We start from the raw sequence: 15,460 nt of genomic DNA, 5'->3' as shown, positions 1-15,460 counted from the left end.
TTCTACCTCAGACAGCCATGGGTGTTGAGGGTGGGTGTTGCTATCATTATTTCACATTGGAAAGTCAAAAGGTTTGCCCAAGATGGCCTGGTCTAGAGGAAGCCCCTGCTTAGTCCATGACTATGAGAGAAGACCGAGATTAATCACTTAGCACTTCATGCTGAACTGGGATGATTTGAAAGAGTTACAGAATTTTGTGAGTTGGCGTAGTGCCAGACCATTGTTTCCTGTGCCATCTTATCCTACTTGTCTGTGATAGGTATGGATTAACTCTCTCACCTTTTCCATGCTAGTTGTTGGCAAGGTCTTGGAAATCACAGAACTGCCAGATGGAATAACTCGGATGGAAGCTGAGAAGCTTTTTGGGGAACTCTTTAAAATTGGCGCCAAGATCCGATGGCTCCGGGACCCCCAGTCTCAGCCCCAGCTACGTCGTCATCCTCTCTGCTGTGGCAGTGGGGATAGCACAGTCAACCCCGAGCGCTCTAAACCCAGTGACCTGGCCTCTACGTACACTGTCCTAGCCACCTTCCCCTCCATTTCAGCCGCACAGAGTGCACTGAAGAAGCAGATCCATTCAGTGAACAAGTTTAAGCTGAGAATGAGCAAGAAGCACTACGACTTCCACATTTTGGAAAGGGCAAGTTCTCAGTAAACCAGCCGCTACCTTCGGACCCCTAACTCTATAATTCCCTGCCCTTTCCCATCTGATTGGCTTGTTAAGTGGAGCGTATGTTAATGTAGAGACTCCTGAGATGTGTGGCCAATGTTAACAGCTTTTGGAAGAAAGCCCAGGGACCCAGAAAAGGGAGGGGGAAGATAGACATTTCACCCCAGTGACTATAGGAATCCACACAGGAATGACACAGAGTTAGCAGCTTTTTCTAAGGAAATGCTGTTCAGATGCCTCCTAACTTTTATAGTTATTTTGTTTTATATTTCTGAATTCTTGTATCAGATCCAAAGCTCTATTGTACAGCAAATTATTCTTCAAAGTGATTATAACCTGTTGCAACCTGTATTTCTTTTTGCAGCCAGCACAGTATGAACCAGCTCAGACTTTGGGAGAAAAAGAATACAGGAGTGGAATAACAAGTCAAAACCATGTCAAAACTATCCTTTTGGGGGGTGCTGAGGGTGCTAAGGAGACCCACAAATAAACAATTACTCCTCCACTGCTAAACACAGAATTTCCAGGAAATCCAGAACTCCCCGACAGGGTCCTTCCTTCTTCATTTAGGTAGTATGGCTGTTAAGTGTAAGGTAAATTATGTTCTCAATGCCTCTTAATCAAACCACTTAGATTAAAAAGAAATAGGAATCATCCTAGGCAGGAAAATTATTCCACTTTTTTTTTAAGTGTCCTTCCAATAACTAAATGCCACTCATCTGCATTCTCCTCACTGGGTGTTCTGTCTCTTGAGGAAATGCACTTGACGAGTGCTGAAAACTTCTTAAGTGGTTTAAATTTTGTTTTCATTGTTTGCAGCGGATTACTGGACATCAAAGATTCATTGCACTTATGAACAAGGAACTTTATTTTCAATTTCTGTGTAATTTTGCAAGGCTGTACAATGTGCTGATGCAAGCCTTTTTCAGTTCAAGAGAATAAATGTTTACAAATGTAGACCCACTTTGTCTTTTTTTAATTAGAAGCATCTTGAGGGGCTGGTAAGGTGGCTCATTAGGTGAAAGTACTGGCATATTAATCCCTAGAGGCCAGTGAAGGCCAAGAACCCACCGCTCAGAGCTGTCCTGTGACCACAGTGTGTTTGCCCACGGTGCCAAAAGCAGTAAGAGAAAATAATTAGCGTCATAGCTGACAACAAAACAGGATCTGATCTCTCCTTCAGGAAGCAGAGGCAGGTGGATCGCTGTGAGTTTGAGGCCAGCCTGGTATACAGAGTGACTCCAGGACAGCCAGAGCTACACAGAAAAACCTATCTTGAAAAACAATAAAAAATAAATTAGCTAAGGAAAGTTTCAGTTCTCCTGTTCCTTAACAAATTTACTTGTTAGTGCAAGTCACAGCACTTGGGAGTTTGAGGCAAGAGTTCAGTTTCCAGGATCCATGTGATAGACGGAGAAAACTGACTCTTGCAAGTTGCCCTCTGACCTCTACACATACTCATCCTCCCCCCTATGCAAGCGCCCTTCCCCGCCCCGCTCTCCCCTACCCCCCATGAATGTCCTCTGGTTTGATGATGTAGTTCAGTTGGCACAATGCTTGTCTAACATTCAGAAAGCCCTAGGTTTGATCCCCATGGCAATAACCAGGTGTAATGGTACACACTTCAAATCTCAGCATTAGAGAGGTGGAAACAGAAGAATCAGAAGGTCGTCTTTTGCAGGTTTGGAAGTTCTTCTGGGCTACATGGACCCTGGACCACCAACCTGAAATTGTTGCTAGCTGGTCTGGCTTAGGTCAAGTCTACTATGATGGCTTAAAAAAAAAAGTTTGCTCATATGCTTTCTGAAGACAGAGATAAAGGTATTGTCCTCCAGAAAGCCTCAACAGACTGAGAGCAACCATCCTCAGGAAAACTGAACTACAGGGATCACAAAGCAGAAGGGTGAACACTGGACAGGTAGAAACCTCTAACCTTGAGCCTCAAAATAATTCAAGCCAGGCATGGTGGCTCAGGCTTATGATCCCAGCACTCAGGAGATGGCCATTATGGTGCTTAAAAGTTCTACGTGTAAGACTATTGTCTCAAATAACAGCAATAAACTGGTAATGATCCTGGACCACAAGATAGCTCATCAGTTAAAGGCACCCGCCACCATGCCTGACTCCTGAGTTCGCAACTCAGAAACCACATAGTTAGGAGAGAACAAACTTCCTCTGGCCTCCCCTTTATATAAAGGCAGACATGCCCGCGCCCGCCCCCCCCCCCGTGTTACAATATATGCACACACACTGAAGAAGCAAATGTAATTTAGGAAATAATCCTTGATGTATATATCACTAAGCTATATTCCAATGAAGCTTAAAGAAATTAAATGTGGTCAAGATAGTACACACTTGTAGTTCCAGCACTCAGGAGGTGGAGGCACAGAGGTCCAGAATTAAGTTCATCCTCTGCTGTGTAGCTCCTCGTGAGACTGCCTCTAGAAACAGAGTGATTAAACATGCAGCTAGCCATGTGTCATGGTTAGAACAAAAGAAGTCAGTTTTTCCTGTTATGTAACATGCTTGGATTTGTTCATATGCGATGCTCTCTGGTTTTACTTCCTAAGGCTTTCATCACCTGTATTCTAAAAATATATGAAAACTTTCATTAAAAAGCAAATTGTGTCTTTTAAGTTAGCACCATCCTGAACACATGACTTACAGTAAAACCTTGTACCGTCCTGTTCTGTCACTCCCAGTAATCATCCCTTTATAAGGGTGCCCACACCCTTGTGCCGCCCACCTTTAAGTCACCTCATGGCCATCTCTAATACGAGCACAGCTGTCCAAGTACTTTAGAGCTTGTGTTCTGCGTTGTTCTGTATTACTTCCTATTATTGACCCTACAGTTCAAGAGTAGTGAGGCCGGGCCTGAGGGCTGCTGGAGGTGTAGTTTATTTGGTAGAGAGCAGCTTGCCCACCATGCATGAAATCCTGAGTTCCATCAACAGCACTCCATAAGCGAGGTGTGATAGCACCTACCTCTTAATCCCAGCCCTTAGGAGGTGAAGTTAAGAGGATCAGAAATTCAAGTCATCTTCAACTGCAGAGCACCTAGCCCAGAGCTTTTCAAAAATTATATTATTTGAGGTGAAGATCAACTTGTCAGAGGACAACTCAGTTCTCCATCACGTGTGTTCTGGTGCATGTAATCAAGCATGACTACACTCCTGACCTTCCTGTCTCTACGTCCCATGTGTGGGTATTACAGATATGCTCCACCACACTTGGCTTCCCTGTCCTTGGTCTTGAATTTGCCCTGTCCCTGCTGAGGCTCTCGTCAAACTGAACCATACTGTGTCCCCCATGCATGGCATGGCTCCTATACAGTGGTATCAGCTTGAAACTGAACTTCTCCTAGCCTGTGTCAGAGATTGTTTTGTTTTCTACTGAGATAGAGTTTGGGCTCTAAATGCTGGCACATCACCAATCAGACTCTGTTCCAGTCCCATAGGCAGGCCACTTCCAAGTGTCCCTGGTAACAGTGGAGGTGGAAACTAGTCATTATCAGTACCACTACAGGGTCTTGGTGCAGAATCTGAAAGCCATGGAGATTGTGTCTGCGTTGCTCACAAGGCCATCTGGAGAAGTTGCAGTTTGCAGATAGATATCTAGTAGACAGTTACAGGACGGTTCAGAAGTAGGAAAGTCCTTAGTTCTTAAATGACTGTGTGGAGCAGAGCCCCTTGCAGCAACACCTCCTCTCCCTGTTCTGTTGCATTCATCCGTTGGGGGTGGGGGGAGGAGAAGATGCACCTTTAGCAGATTGGGGAGAGGGTCTGTACAGTGGGGTGGGTTTTTTTTTAATTTTATGGTGGTGGTGGTGGTTTGTGGTGGAGGGTGCTTTTTTTGTGTGTGTGTTTGGGTTTTTTTGTTGTTGTTTTGGGTTTTTTGTTTTGTTTTTGTTTTTAAGACAGGGTTTCTTGTAGGTGCCCCACAACAAGCTCTGTAGTCCTGCCTGGCCTCTGCCTCCCGAATGCTAGGATTAAAGATGTACACCACCACAGCCCAGCTGGGTAAAGCATTTTTTTTTTTTCTGTACAAGCATAATGGCCTGAATTTGGTCCCCAGAACCCATTAAAAAAATAAAAATACAACAACAATAATAACAATGCAAAGGAAAAACCAAACTAGTGATCCCAGCATTGGAGAGGTGGAGAGAGGCAGATCCCCAGACCTTGCTGGTTAGCCAGCCTTGTCTACTTAGCAAGAGACCCTATCCCCAACAAATAATGTAAATGGCTCCTAGGAAGGTCAGCTCAAATACCTCTGGTCTCCACACAAGTGTGGGTGTGCGTGCATGCGAGTGTTTTGTGTGCACATGCATGCAGATGTCCACAGAGGACAAAGGTTGAGATTCCCCTGCAACTGGGGTTACAGACGCTATGAGGCACCTAATTTAGGTAGTACTGAACTCACACCCTGTGCAAGAGCAATGTGTGCCTTTGAACATAGAGCTCCTCAGTCCATACGTCTAAGTAGCCAGCTTCTCCAGAGTTCTCTTTCATCCCTGCATGTGGTCATTTCTGGTAAACTATAATTAATGACTTAGTGTAAATTAGTAATATCTTGTAGGTCCTCTCCTCTGGCATTTATGACAGTGGCAATCCCAAGAGTAATTGGCCAATTCATTGCTTAATGTTGTGCTACTCACTGGAGGATTGTAATCCTTGAGACAGAGACTGCCTGTGGCTTTGTTTACTAATACCTCAGCAGATATTAGTTCAGTGATTAAATTTAGGACTGATCCAGCAAACAAAAGGCTTTAAATTCTGAAAAGTACAAGCATAGTTTTCTTAAAACATGATTTAGGTGGGCACTCAGAAACAATAGCTAACATCTGTAAAGCATTTAATTACCACTTAAGTACAAAGTACTTGCTAAACACTGTGTGATCACATAGCCCAAAGGGCCGATTCCCTATGGCTCCAATTGACTAGCGAGGCAACTGAACTGTCAGGGAGGTTAGGAAATTTGTCCAGGGTTATGCCAATAATAAATAGAGGCATTCATGAACTGGGCTGGCTGTTTTCAACTACAGGCTTAACTGCTTGCTATTGCCCCACACCTTGCTACTTTATAATATTCACTTGTATCTATCTGCCTTTGAAGCAGAAGTGGGGTGTCATAGTAGTTGACATGATGAGAAAAAAATGACTTAAATAAAGGTGGGAATGTGTGCAAATGTTTATTCCATTTTGATTTCACATGCATCCACAAACCTTACATAATTATCAAAATTATTTTCTGACTGGACTATAGGCAAGTTGAATTTACGCCATATAGACAACTTTCTTTACATCTCAAGGAAAAAAATATTTTTATATGATTTTTCATACAAATTATTAATCCCAGCACTTGGGAGGCATAGCCAAGAAGATATCTGTGAGCTTACAGCCAGCTTGGTGTACAAAGTGAGTTCCACCCAGGAAATCCACAACTACATTCACTCTACCTCTCTTTTTTAATTTATTTATTATATATACAGTATTCTTCCAGGTGTATGCCTACATGTCAGAAGACAGCAGCAGATCTCATTAAAGATGAGTCACCATGTGGTTGATGGAAATTGATCTCAGGATCTTTGGAAGAACAGCCAGTGCTCTTAACCTGTGAGCCATCTCTCCAGCTCCCATACACTCTTAGCTTTAAAAACAAACACAAAATATAAATCTGTGCATACAGGACACACACACAAAATGCTGTGTTTCAAGTAAGACATGAAACTTTATTTTAAGGCAAAATATTTTTTCATGTATTCCTAGTGGCCTTCATCAAACTTACAATATAGCCAAGAATAACCTTTAAACTTGTGATCCTCTTGCCTCAACCTCCCCAAGAGCTGGAGTTATAGTTGTTTGCCACCCCATCCATGTCATGCCATCCTGGGGATGGAACCCAGAGCTTCAGGCATGCTAGGCATGCATTCTACCACTTAGTTACATCTTGAGCCGATTTGTTTTTGTTTTTGTTTGGTTTGGTTTTGGTTTTTTTGAGACAGCGTTTCTCTGTGTAGCCTTGGCTGTCCTGGAAGTCACTCTGTACACCAGGCTAGCCTCAAACTCAGAGATCTGCCTGCCACTGCCTCCCAAGTGCTGGTTTTAAAGGCGTGTGCCACCACTGCCCGGCTTGTTTTGTTTTTGTTTTTTGTTTGTTTTGTTGTTCATTTTCTTTTCTTTTTGAGACAGCACTCTGTGTGTAGCACTAGCTGTCCTGGAATTTGCACTATAGACCAGTCTGGCCTCAGAATCACAGAGATCTGCCTGACTCTGCCTCCCCAGTGCTGGGATTACAGGCGTGCACCACCACCCAACACCTAAATTATTTTTAACTGATACATAAAACCATAGTTGGACATATCAGTGGGTTCCCATGTGTGTTTCAATGCATGAATACATTGTAGAATGTTTATTTTTTCTTTTTTTCATTGTAGAATGTTTAAATCATGTACTTTACTTACCATTTCTTTATTGTGAAAACACAAAACCCTACCTAGGCTGCAGGTGTAGCAGAGGATTTGCCTCGCACACATAAGACACTGGATTCTTCCTAACAATGGAGAGTCAGGTGGAAGAAAGAAAAAAAATCAAGTTCACCCAAAATTGAAGTGAAAAATCAACTATTAGCTCTGGAGAATAGAGTCCATACAGTCTGGACCACCAGACAGTATGGACGGTGTCACCACATTCTGGTTAGCTCTTCCCTCCCTCCTCCTCCTTCCTTCTGCCCGTGTCTCTCTTCCCTTCCCCACCCCTGTAAAGCTTATGTTTATTTCTTTGTGGAACAGACTGCTTCCACAAGTCAGAGAGGGATAACAACTCGCTCGCTATCTAGCATTTATTCTTACAGAGCTGTGCTCACTATTGTCCCCTTTCGTCGTGCCTTAAAACCACAGTTTACGTTTCCTTGAGCAAGCTTCGGAAGACTACAAATCCCAGAAAGCCTGGCTGCGGAAGACGCCGACGTGCCGTAGCGGTTAGTCATCCTTCCTGATACTTCCGCTTCCTGGACTAGGAACCGGAGGCTTCGCGGGCGCGCGCCCCTACGGACTTCAGCTAGCCGACTAGGCACCGGCGCGCGCGCGCCCTGACGACGCGTGTTGTCACGTGACCCGGGGAGGGGGCGTGCTTTTTCTGCCTAGCACGCTCGTGCGCGCGTCCCCTGGGGGCCGCTGTCGGGAGTACGGCCCTGTTAAGAGCTGGGTCCTCGGACGAGGGGCCGGACCAGCCGGTGGTTGCCGGGGCCGCGGGGCCTGAGAACGAGGAGGGCGGGGCTGTGGCACCGCGGCGGCGGCGACGACGACGACGACGACACACCGAGCGAGCGCCTAGGCCAGAGAGGAGCGATGCTGTGGTTCCAGGGCGCCATTCCGGCGGCCATCGCGTCTGCTAAGAGAAGCGGAGCGGTCTTCGTGGTGTTCGTGGCAGGTGACTGGGGAGAGGGCCCTAAAAGGATAACGCTTCTAGCTTTTTCTTGAATCCCCTTAGCGTCGAGTGAGCCAGGCGGGAGGCGCCAGGGCGAGCTGGGCGCCGACAGCTAAGACCCCCGTCGTCAAGTACGCTCGGGTCTGTTCGGGTCAGTTCGGGTCCGCTCGGCTCCGATCGGGACCAGTAGGCGCTGGGTTCCGGGCTTGCTCCGCGACCGGGCCGACCTGGACGCCGAGCCTCTGCAGGCCGCGGGCGGGCCCAGGGTTTCTCGGGGTCTCAGAGGTCCTGTTTTAGACCCCGGCTTCAGCTCTCTGCATCTGTGTGGGAAGCACAGTCCAGGCCCTGGCCCCAAAACTGCGCCCTGCAGGCCCTGGCAGTTGGGTTGTCGCCGGCAGGCCCCCAAAGCCCCTCACCCTGGTGCCCCCTTGGTCCTCTGAGATCCCCCTTTTCAGGGAGCTTGGACACCCTTTTAATTCTTCGTGTGCCCATGGGCTTGGGACTGGCCGCTAGGCAGACGATTGGGTCTAGTTAAGTTGTGAGCTGTCAAGAAAGCTGTGTCATCGGTAAGCCACAAAGAAACCACCTGATGTCCACAGTAGCTGTCTTAGAATATTCCTGAAACATAAACTTCACAGAGGAGTACTCCTTTATGAGAGAGCTAGGAGGAGACTGTGATATGCAATAATTGCTTTATTACAAGTTGACTTTTTAAAAAAACTTTTAACATAGTTTTAAAAGTACACATTCAGTGATGATTCTTCCGTCTCTTCTAACATAAAATCCAGTTTTTCAGACATATGCCAACATGTTTACCCTTGTGTTGCTCTACATTATTGTTCCATAGTGTCCTGTTTTATTGCTGAAGTACAGTCAACCGTCTGCTTCTATATTTTGTACATGCACTGTTACGTGTACCAGTTTGTGTGACAGTTGTTAATTTGAAATGTATTTCTTCAGCCACTTGTGTTTGTTAACATTTTAACACAACTGGCCTACGTCTTTAGTAGTTCTATAACTTTGTCCATTTCTGTGAAGAAAAATGACTGAAATGTGAATTGATTCAGCAAATGTCTGTTTGTAACGCTAAATTTCTAGCTTTGTGCTTTGCTGTTAATTAGAAAGGCATAAGTCATTTAGGTTATATTTGGGTTATATTATACTTTAAATACATTAGCCTTATAATCCAGTAAAGACATAGTCACATAAAAAATGCAAGAAATATGACACTTTAGTGTGGTGGTCAGTAATCAGTTTATGAGATTTTGGTATGGTTGTAAGCCACTACATGAGATTGAGAATTGAACTTGGGTCCTCTGAAAGAGCGTCAAGTGCTCCTAACCAGTAAGCTATCGTTATAGCCTGAATTTATAACATTTTAAGCTGTCTTCACAAATTTTTAGTAGTTGGTGAGGAAAGTAGTCTTTTGAGGTTTTTTTTTTAAAGATTTATTTATTTATTTATTTATTTATTATGTACAATGTTCTGTCTGCATGTACACCTGCACACCAGAAGAGGGCATCAGATCTCATTATAGATGGTTGTGAGGTGGTTACTGGGAATTGAACTTAGGACCTTTGGAAGAGCAGGCAGTGCTCTTAACCTCTCAGCCATTTCTCCAACCTGGGAAAGTAGTTTTATAGTCCCTGTTTTTGTAGTTGAGCAACTTAGATCCAAAGTTGTAAAGTAACTTGGGCCAGGCTCACAAAGCTGTGTGTTTGGTTGGGTTTCAGTTTTTTGTTTGTTTTGTTTTGAGACAGAATCTCATATAGTCTGGGTTTACCTTGAACTCTTGATTCTCCATCCCTCGTCCAAGCATTAGGATTACAGACTTGTACAGCCACAACAGTTTAAATTTACATTTAACAGTGGGGGGGAATTTTTTTTACAGGGCCTGACTGCATAACCATGGCTGTCTGCTCTGCCTCCCAGTACTGGGATCAAAAGTGTGCAGTGCAAGGTCAGCTGGGTATGTGGTACACACCTGTAATCCCAGCACTCTGGGAAGGAGAGGCAGGCAGATCTCTATGAGTTCAGGACAGTCTGGTGTACAAAGGCTACACAGAGAAACCCTGTCTTGAAAAACAAAAACAAAAGTGTGCAGGGTCTCACTTTGTAGTGCAGGCTGGCCCTGAACTCAAAATTGTCCTTCTGGCTCAGCCTCCCAAGAGTTTGGATTATAGATGTGTGCTATGGTGTCACATGCCTCTAAGCCTAACACTTGGAAGGCAGAGGCAGGTGGGCTTCTGAGTCCAAGGCCATCGGAGTTCCACACCAGCCAGGACTACCCAGAGAAACCCTGTCTCAAAAAAGAAAATAAAAAAGACCTTTAATCCCAGTTCTTGTGAGGCCAACCTCAAATCAAGGGGGGGGCTGTGGGGGGCAGGAAGAAGTAGTAGCAGTAGGTGGTGGGGAGAGGAAGTAGTAGAAGAAGAAGAGGAGGAAGAGAAAGAAGAAAGCAGTTGTACATTATATGGTAAAATAATAAAGAAATAAGATCATGTTTTTGAACAGAATATGCAACTGAATGATACTTAAACCTTCCTTAAAAGTACTAAGGTAATCAGTTAATTTGAAAGAAAAATGTCCCCTTCATGAGTAGATCTAAACCTAGGCCTTTATTCATGCTGATTGGTCTACCCATCCCTAGTTTAAAAAAAGAAAAATAAAAACTACACCCTACTCTAAAATGCTAGATTTATCTAAGCAATATCGGAAGCTATAGAAGTACTTTATAGAGCTGTATGCTGTACTTTTTATACTCTTGCTCAATTGTGTGTGGAAGGCTTACTTCCTCCTCCTGCTAACGTAGGCCTGGTCCTAGAAGCTTCTAGCCTCTGTACAGTCTAATGTAGGCCTAAAATGTTTTCAGCCTCTGAGACTTACTGCTTAAAGAAGCTTGCCCTTAGCCCGGTGTGGTGGCGCACACCTTTAATCCCAGCACTTGGGAGGCAGAGGCAGGCGGATCACTGAGTTCGAGGCCAGCCTGGTCTACAAAGCGAGTCTAGTCTAGGACAGCCAAGGCTACACAGAGAAACCCTGTCTTGAAAACCCAAAAAAGAAAAAAAGCAGCATCTCGCCCTTACTTGTTTTTTCTGAGCTCTGGGCTGACTGGTTCAACTCAGATGTTCTGGCTCAAATTCTTCTCCCAGCTGACTTATTTAATCTGGCTTCTTTCTTGGCCCAGAATTGCTCTGCTTGGCCTCAAACTAACTCAGCAATCTGCCCTAATCTTCTGGCTTCTTCTCATTTTCTGGCTCAGTCCATCTTCACCTGAGTTCTCTCTCTGCAACCCATCTCTCTATTACTGTCCTAGTAAAACTGCCTCCTCTCTCTGTAAAACTTCTCATTTATTTATTTATTTGTTTATCTTCTTGGTTTTGGGTTTTTGACAGGGTTTCTCTGTGTAGCCTTGGCTGTCCTGGACTCGCTTTGTAGACCAGGCTGGCCTCGAACTCACTCACAGCTATCCTCCCACCTCTGCCTCCCAAGTGCTGGGATTACAGGCGCGCGCCTGTCCTGTAAAACTGCCTCTTAAGTAGCTTCCTTTTCCTTCTCTTCTGTGAGAGTTGGGTTTATCCTATTCTGTCAAATCTTCTCTGATTCCTCAGCTTTTCTGCCACACTTCGACATCACTTTCAAGCATGGGTCCTTCCTTCTACAAACTAACTTTACCTTCATTTGGGATTAAAGGCATGTACCACCATGCCTGGCCCTAGGCTTTTCTTTACCTGATACTTGCTCTATACCAGGCTGGCCTTGAGCTCAAATCTGTTTGCCTCTGTCTCCTGGATTAAAGGCATGTTTTTACTTCAGTCAGATCACACAGACCTAGAAGGTCTTTGGATATGATCTCTTGCCAGAACAGCCATGTTCTGAATTAACATTCCTCTACAAACGACTATTGAATGTTTGTAGAAATAAATACTGTTGGGGATGGACTGTGGAGCCTGTCCCTTACCCTGTTTCACAGTGATGTTAGCTTTTCTGAGTTTTAGCTAGGTCATGCCAACACAAAGCAGGACGGGTATTGCCCTAGGAATACACAAGCCATGGGATCATAGAGCAGCACACTCATCAGGTAGCACCTAACAGGTAGTGCCAATGTTTTGAATGTGACATGACATTGCTTTCTAAAGCTCAGAACCTTAGAATCAGGTTACTCCACACCACACATCTCTTCCTGCCAAATCACACACACAGAAATCCTCAAGGATTTCATACTGTACCATAGTCATAGCTGTTGTTCATAACTTTGAAGAATATATCCATAATGTAACAATTTAATTAGACCTGCGATCCCATCAATAATATGCCAACCTTTAAAAAAAATTAACTTATTAAGAAATTAAAAAGAGCTCTTAGCAGGCCAGGCATGGTGGCGCACGCCTTTACTCCCAGCACTCAGGAGGAAGAGGCAGGTGGATCCCTGGAAGTTCCAGGCCAGCCTGGTCTACAAAGTGAGTCCAGGATAGCCAAGGCGACACTGAGAAACCCTGTATTGGAAAAAAGAAAGAAAGAAAAAAGAAAAAGAAACTAAGTCTTGCCATTGCCCAGGCTGTCCTCAAACTCCTAGGCTCAGTATCCTCTTGACCCCAGCCTCCCAAGTGTCTTCAGATGTGGGCTGCTGCATCTGGCTTTGTTTAATACAACTTTTGTGAATTTAGTAATTCATTCAATAATTAAATAAGTGTAGAGTTGTACTAGAAACTAGAAATGCTTCAGCTAAATTCACAAGAATCTCCATTTGTAGCTGTTAAACTGAAAGCTGTAAAAATGTAAAGTTGTGCCATAGTACAAAATTCTGATGAGGAACATGGAGCAAAAATGTCTGTCTAGTCAATGGTGTTGGCTGAACTTGTTCCTGTCTGATCCTGTTGCCTGCCCTCTGTGGTTAGCATAGACCACAGAGTCTTTAAGGTTCTGGCAGTTGAGATTTCTTAAGTTAGGTGGAGAGGCTGTGAGAGGTGCTCTGTGCTTCAGAGTTGGCATACTCTTAAGTGTCTTCACTTTGGATATTGCTGCTACTCCAGATATAGCATATGTTCTCTTAAAATCTTAGGGTCACCTAATTTTATATTGTGATTGATAATTTGATTGAAAATAAGACACTAAGGTACTGACAATGGCAACTGGTAATGCTATTGGAACTTAGTAAGTATTAAGAAACCTCTCATTGAGAATTGCATTCAGTTATTGCTGCCATCACAAAGCTGAGTGAGAAACAGACAGTGCCAGTGTAAATGTGACATTAGGACCTTAACCTGTTCACCAAAGGTAAGGGAATGTAAGGCACCAACTTCACAGAAATCATAGTCTCCTTAGGATTGACTTGAGCCTGAACATATTTATTGCTTTCATTTGTTATTCTCCTCGAGAGTTTCTAGCTAAATGTCAGCATTGTGCATTCTTAGATAAGCAGTGATGTGGGTAGCTCTCATTAACTTTGTCTCATGTTCTCTAGTGTTTATTATTTTTTTGGCCACACAGTCCTTACCCTACACATGTATTCTTTCTGTGTGGTGAACTTTTTGAACTTTTCTGTATTTGGTGTGGCTGAATTCTCTTTGGTCCTACCTTAAATGTCACCTCAGCAGCCTGTGTGGTGGCACACGCCTTTAATCCCAGCCCAGAGGTGAGGGCCTGGGCTGGGGGGTGGGGGGTGGGAAGGTGGTTGTAGAGGCAGGCAGATCTCTGAGTTCAAGGCCAGCCTAGTCTTCAAAGAGAGTTCCAGGATAGCCATGGCTATACAGAGAAACCCCGTCTTGGAAAAAAACAAACAAAAAAGGTAGTAGTTATACTTGTGTGGGTTTTTGAATAATCACCTGAGTTGTAGATAAAGATTTTTCGGGTTTGTTTGTGCATTTGCTATTCTGGAGATGAAACCAAGGGTGGTGTACACTTTAGACAACCACTTTACCATGGGACTACATCCACAATTTCAGAAAGATAAATTTTCAAATTTGGTATTTAAGAAAGTACTTGCTGCTCAGTATGGTAGTGCATACCTTTAATTCCAGCGCTCAGGGGGCAGAGGCGGGTGAATCACTGTGTTCAAGGCCAAAGAGGAAAGGAGGGAGGGTGGGAGGGAGGGAAGGAAAAAAACATTTGCTTCTCTTTCACCCCCATGGCAGCTCACAACTGTCTGAGACTCCATTTCCAGTGGTTCCGTCTTGTGGCCTCAGGCACTGCATACATGTGATGCTCTTCTAAATACATAAAAGGCAAAACATTTGAACACAAAAAATAAAATTTGAAAGAAAAAAACATTTGTGGGTTATGTTTTATTTGGAGTTGTAGCTTCAAAAGAGGAAAGAATTTAGAATTAGCAAATCCTGGCCTTGTATTTTTAAGACTCCTTGAAATGTTCTCACAGGTGATGATGAGCAGTCTACACAGATGGCTGCAAGTTGGGAAGATGAGAAAGTGACAGAAGCATCTTCAAACAATTTTGTTGCTATTAAAATCGACACCAAAAGGTATGTTCATGCTCTAATATTCCGTTACTTTATTTTGTTATAATAGTCTTTTGTTGTTACTTATGATATCTTAGACTATAAGAATGTTAGTTGTGTGTGTGTGTGTGTGTGTGTGTGTGTGTGTGTGTGTAGCACTAAGATATACTAGAAATACAATTTTTTTTAAAGGTTTGCCTTTTTCTTTCTTTTTTTTTTTTTTAAATATATCAATGTCCTGTCTGCATGTACACCTGCATTCCAGGAGATGGCATCAGATCCCTTTTTTATAAATGGTCATGAGCCCCCATTTAGTTGCTGGGAATTGAACTCAGGACTTCTGGAAGAGCAGCCAGCAAACTTAACCACTGAGCCATCCCACCAGCCCTATTTTTGATTTTTTTTTTATTTTATTTTATTTTATTTTATTTGTGCACCACCACAGCTAGTTTGGGGAACTTAAATTCTTTTCTTATGATTAATAATTACTATTAAAACTTTATTATAAAAATGTGTAATTTGGCCGGGCGTGGTGGCGCACACCTTTAATCCCAGCACTCGGGAGGCAGAGGCAGGTGGATCGCTGTGAGTTCGAGGCCAGCCTTGTCTACAAATTGAGTCCAGGACAGCCTAGGTTACACAGAGAAACCTTGTCTCGAAAAACCAAAAAAAAAAAAAAAATGTGTAATTTAAAATTAATGTTTTCAAGGGAACTTAATTTCTGATTGCCATTTTCAAATTCATAATTATACTTTGCTTAAAAAAAAAAGAAGAAAGAAAGAAAAGAAAACTTTTTAAAAAACGTCTCTTATATACCAAACATCCATGTAGCATATAACATGAATTATGATTTGGGGGCTATCAAGATAGCTCAGCAGGTAAAGGCACTTGTCACCCAGGCTGGCAAC

General features: G+C 43.6%; 2 protein-coding genes and 1 long non-coding RNA gene across 12 annotated transcripts in view; 2 read left to right on the top strand and 1 right to left on the bottom strand.

The window, feature by feature from the left end:
- R3HDM1 (R3H domain containing 1) overlaps positions 1-1,629 on the top strand; it is a 91,412-nt gene extending 89,783 nt beyond the window's left edge. For all 10 annotated transcript variants that reach the window (XM_084780816.1, XM_084780822.1, XM_084780820.1 and 7 more), the window contains one exon: positions 294-1,629. In XM_084780816.1, coding sequence (XP_084636942.1) covers positions 294-655 — 362 coding nt within the window. In that variant the 3' untranslated portion in view covers positions 656-1,629. The remainder of the gene's footprint in view (positions 1-293) is intronic.
- Positions 1,630-6,171: 4,542 nt separating this feature from the next.
- Positions 6,172-7,646, bottom strand: LOC311605186. The gene is made up of 3 exons (XR_014781823.1): positions 7,521-7,646; positions 7,134-7,222; positions 6,172-6,319 (listed from the first exon to the last, which is right to left on the bottom strand). It is a non-coding gene; the product is annotated as an uncharacterized lncRNA (long non-coding RNA).
- A 198-nt stretch (positions 7,647-7,844) lies between these two features.
- Positions 7,845-15,460, top strand: part of UBXN4 (UBX domain protein 4) — a 32,424-nt gene continuing 24,808 nt past the window's right edge. Inside the window, exons 1-2 of the mRNA XM_084791491.1 lie at positions 7,845-8,100; positions 14,474-14,576. Of these exons, the coding sequence (XP_084647617.1) occupies positions 8,019-8,100; positions 14,474-14,576 (185 nt within the window). The 5' untranslated portion in view covers positions 7,845-8,018. The remainder of the gene's footprint in view (positions 8,101-14,473; positions 14,577-15,460) is intronic.

Source organism: Acomys minous (assembly GCF_964271855.1).
Source record: "Acomys minous genome assembly, chromosome: 1".
NCBI classification, from domain to species: domain Eukaryota; kingdom Metazoa; phylum Chordata; class Mammalia; order Rodentia; family Muridae; genus Acomys; species Acomys minous.
The sequence above is the reverse complement of the archived record's forward strand: the minus strand, read 5'-3'. Positions and strand labels throughout refer to the sequence as shown.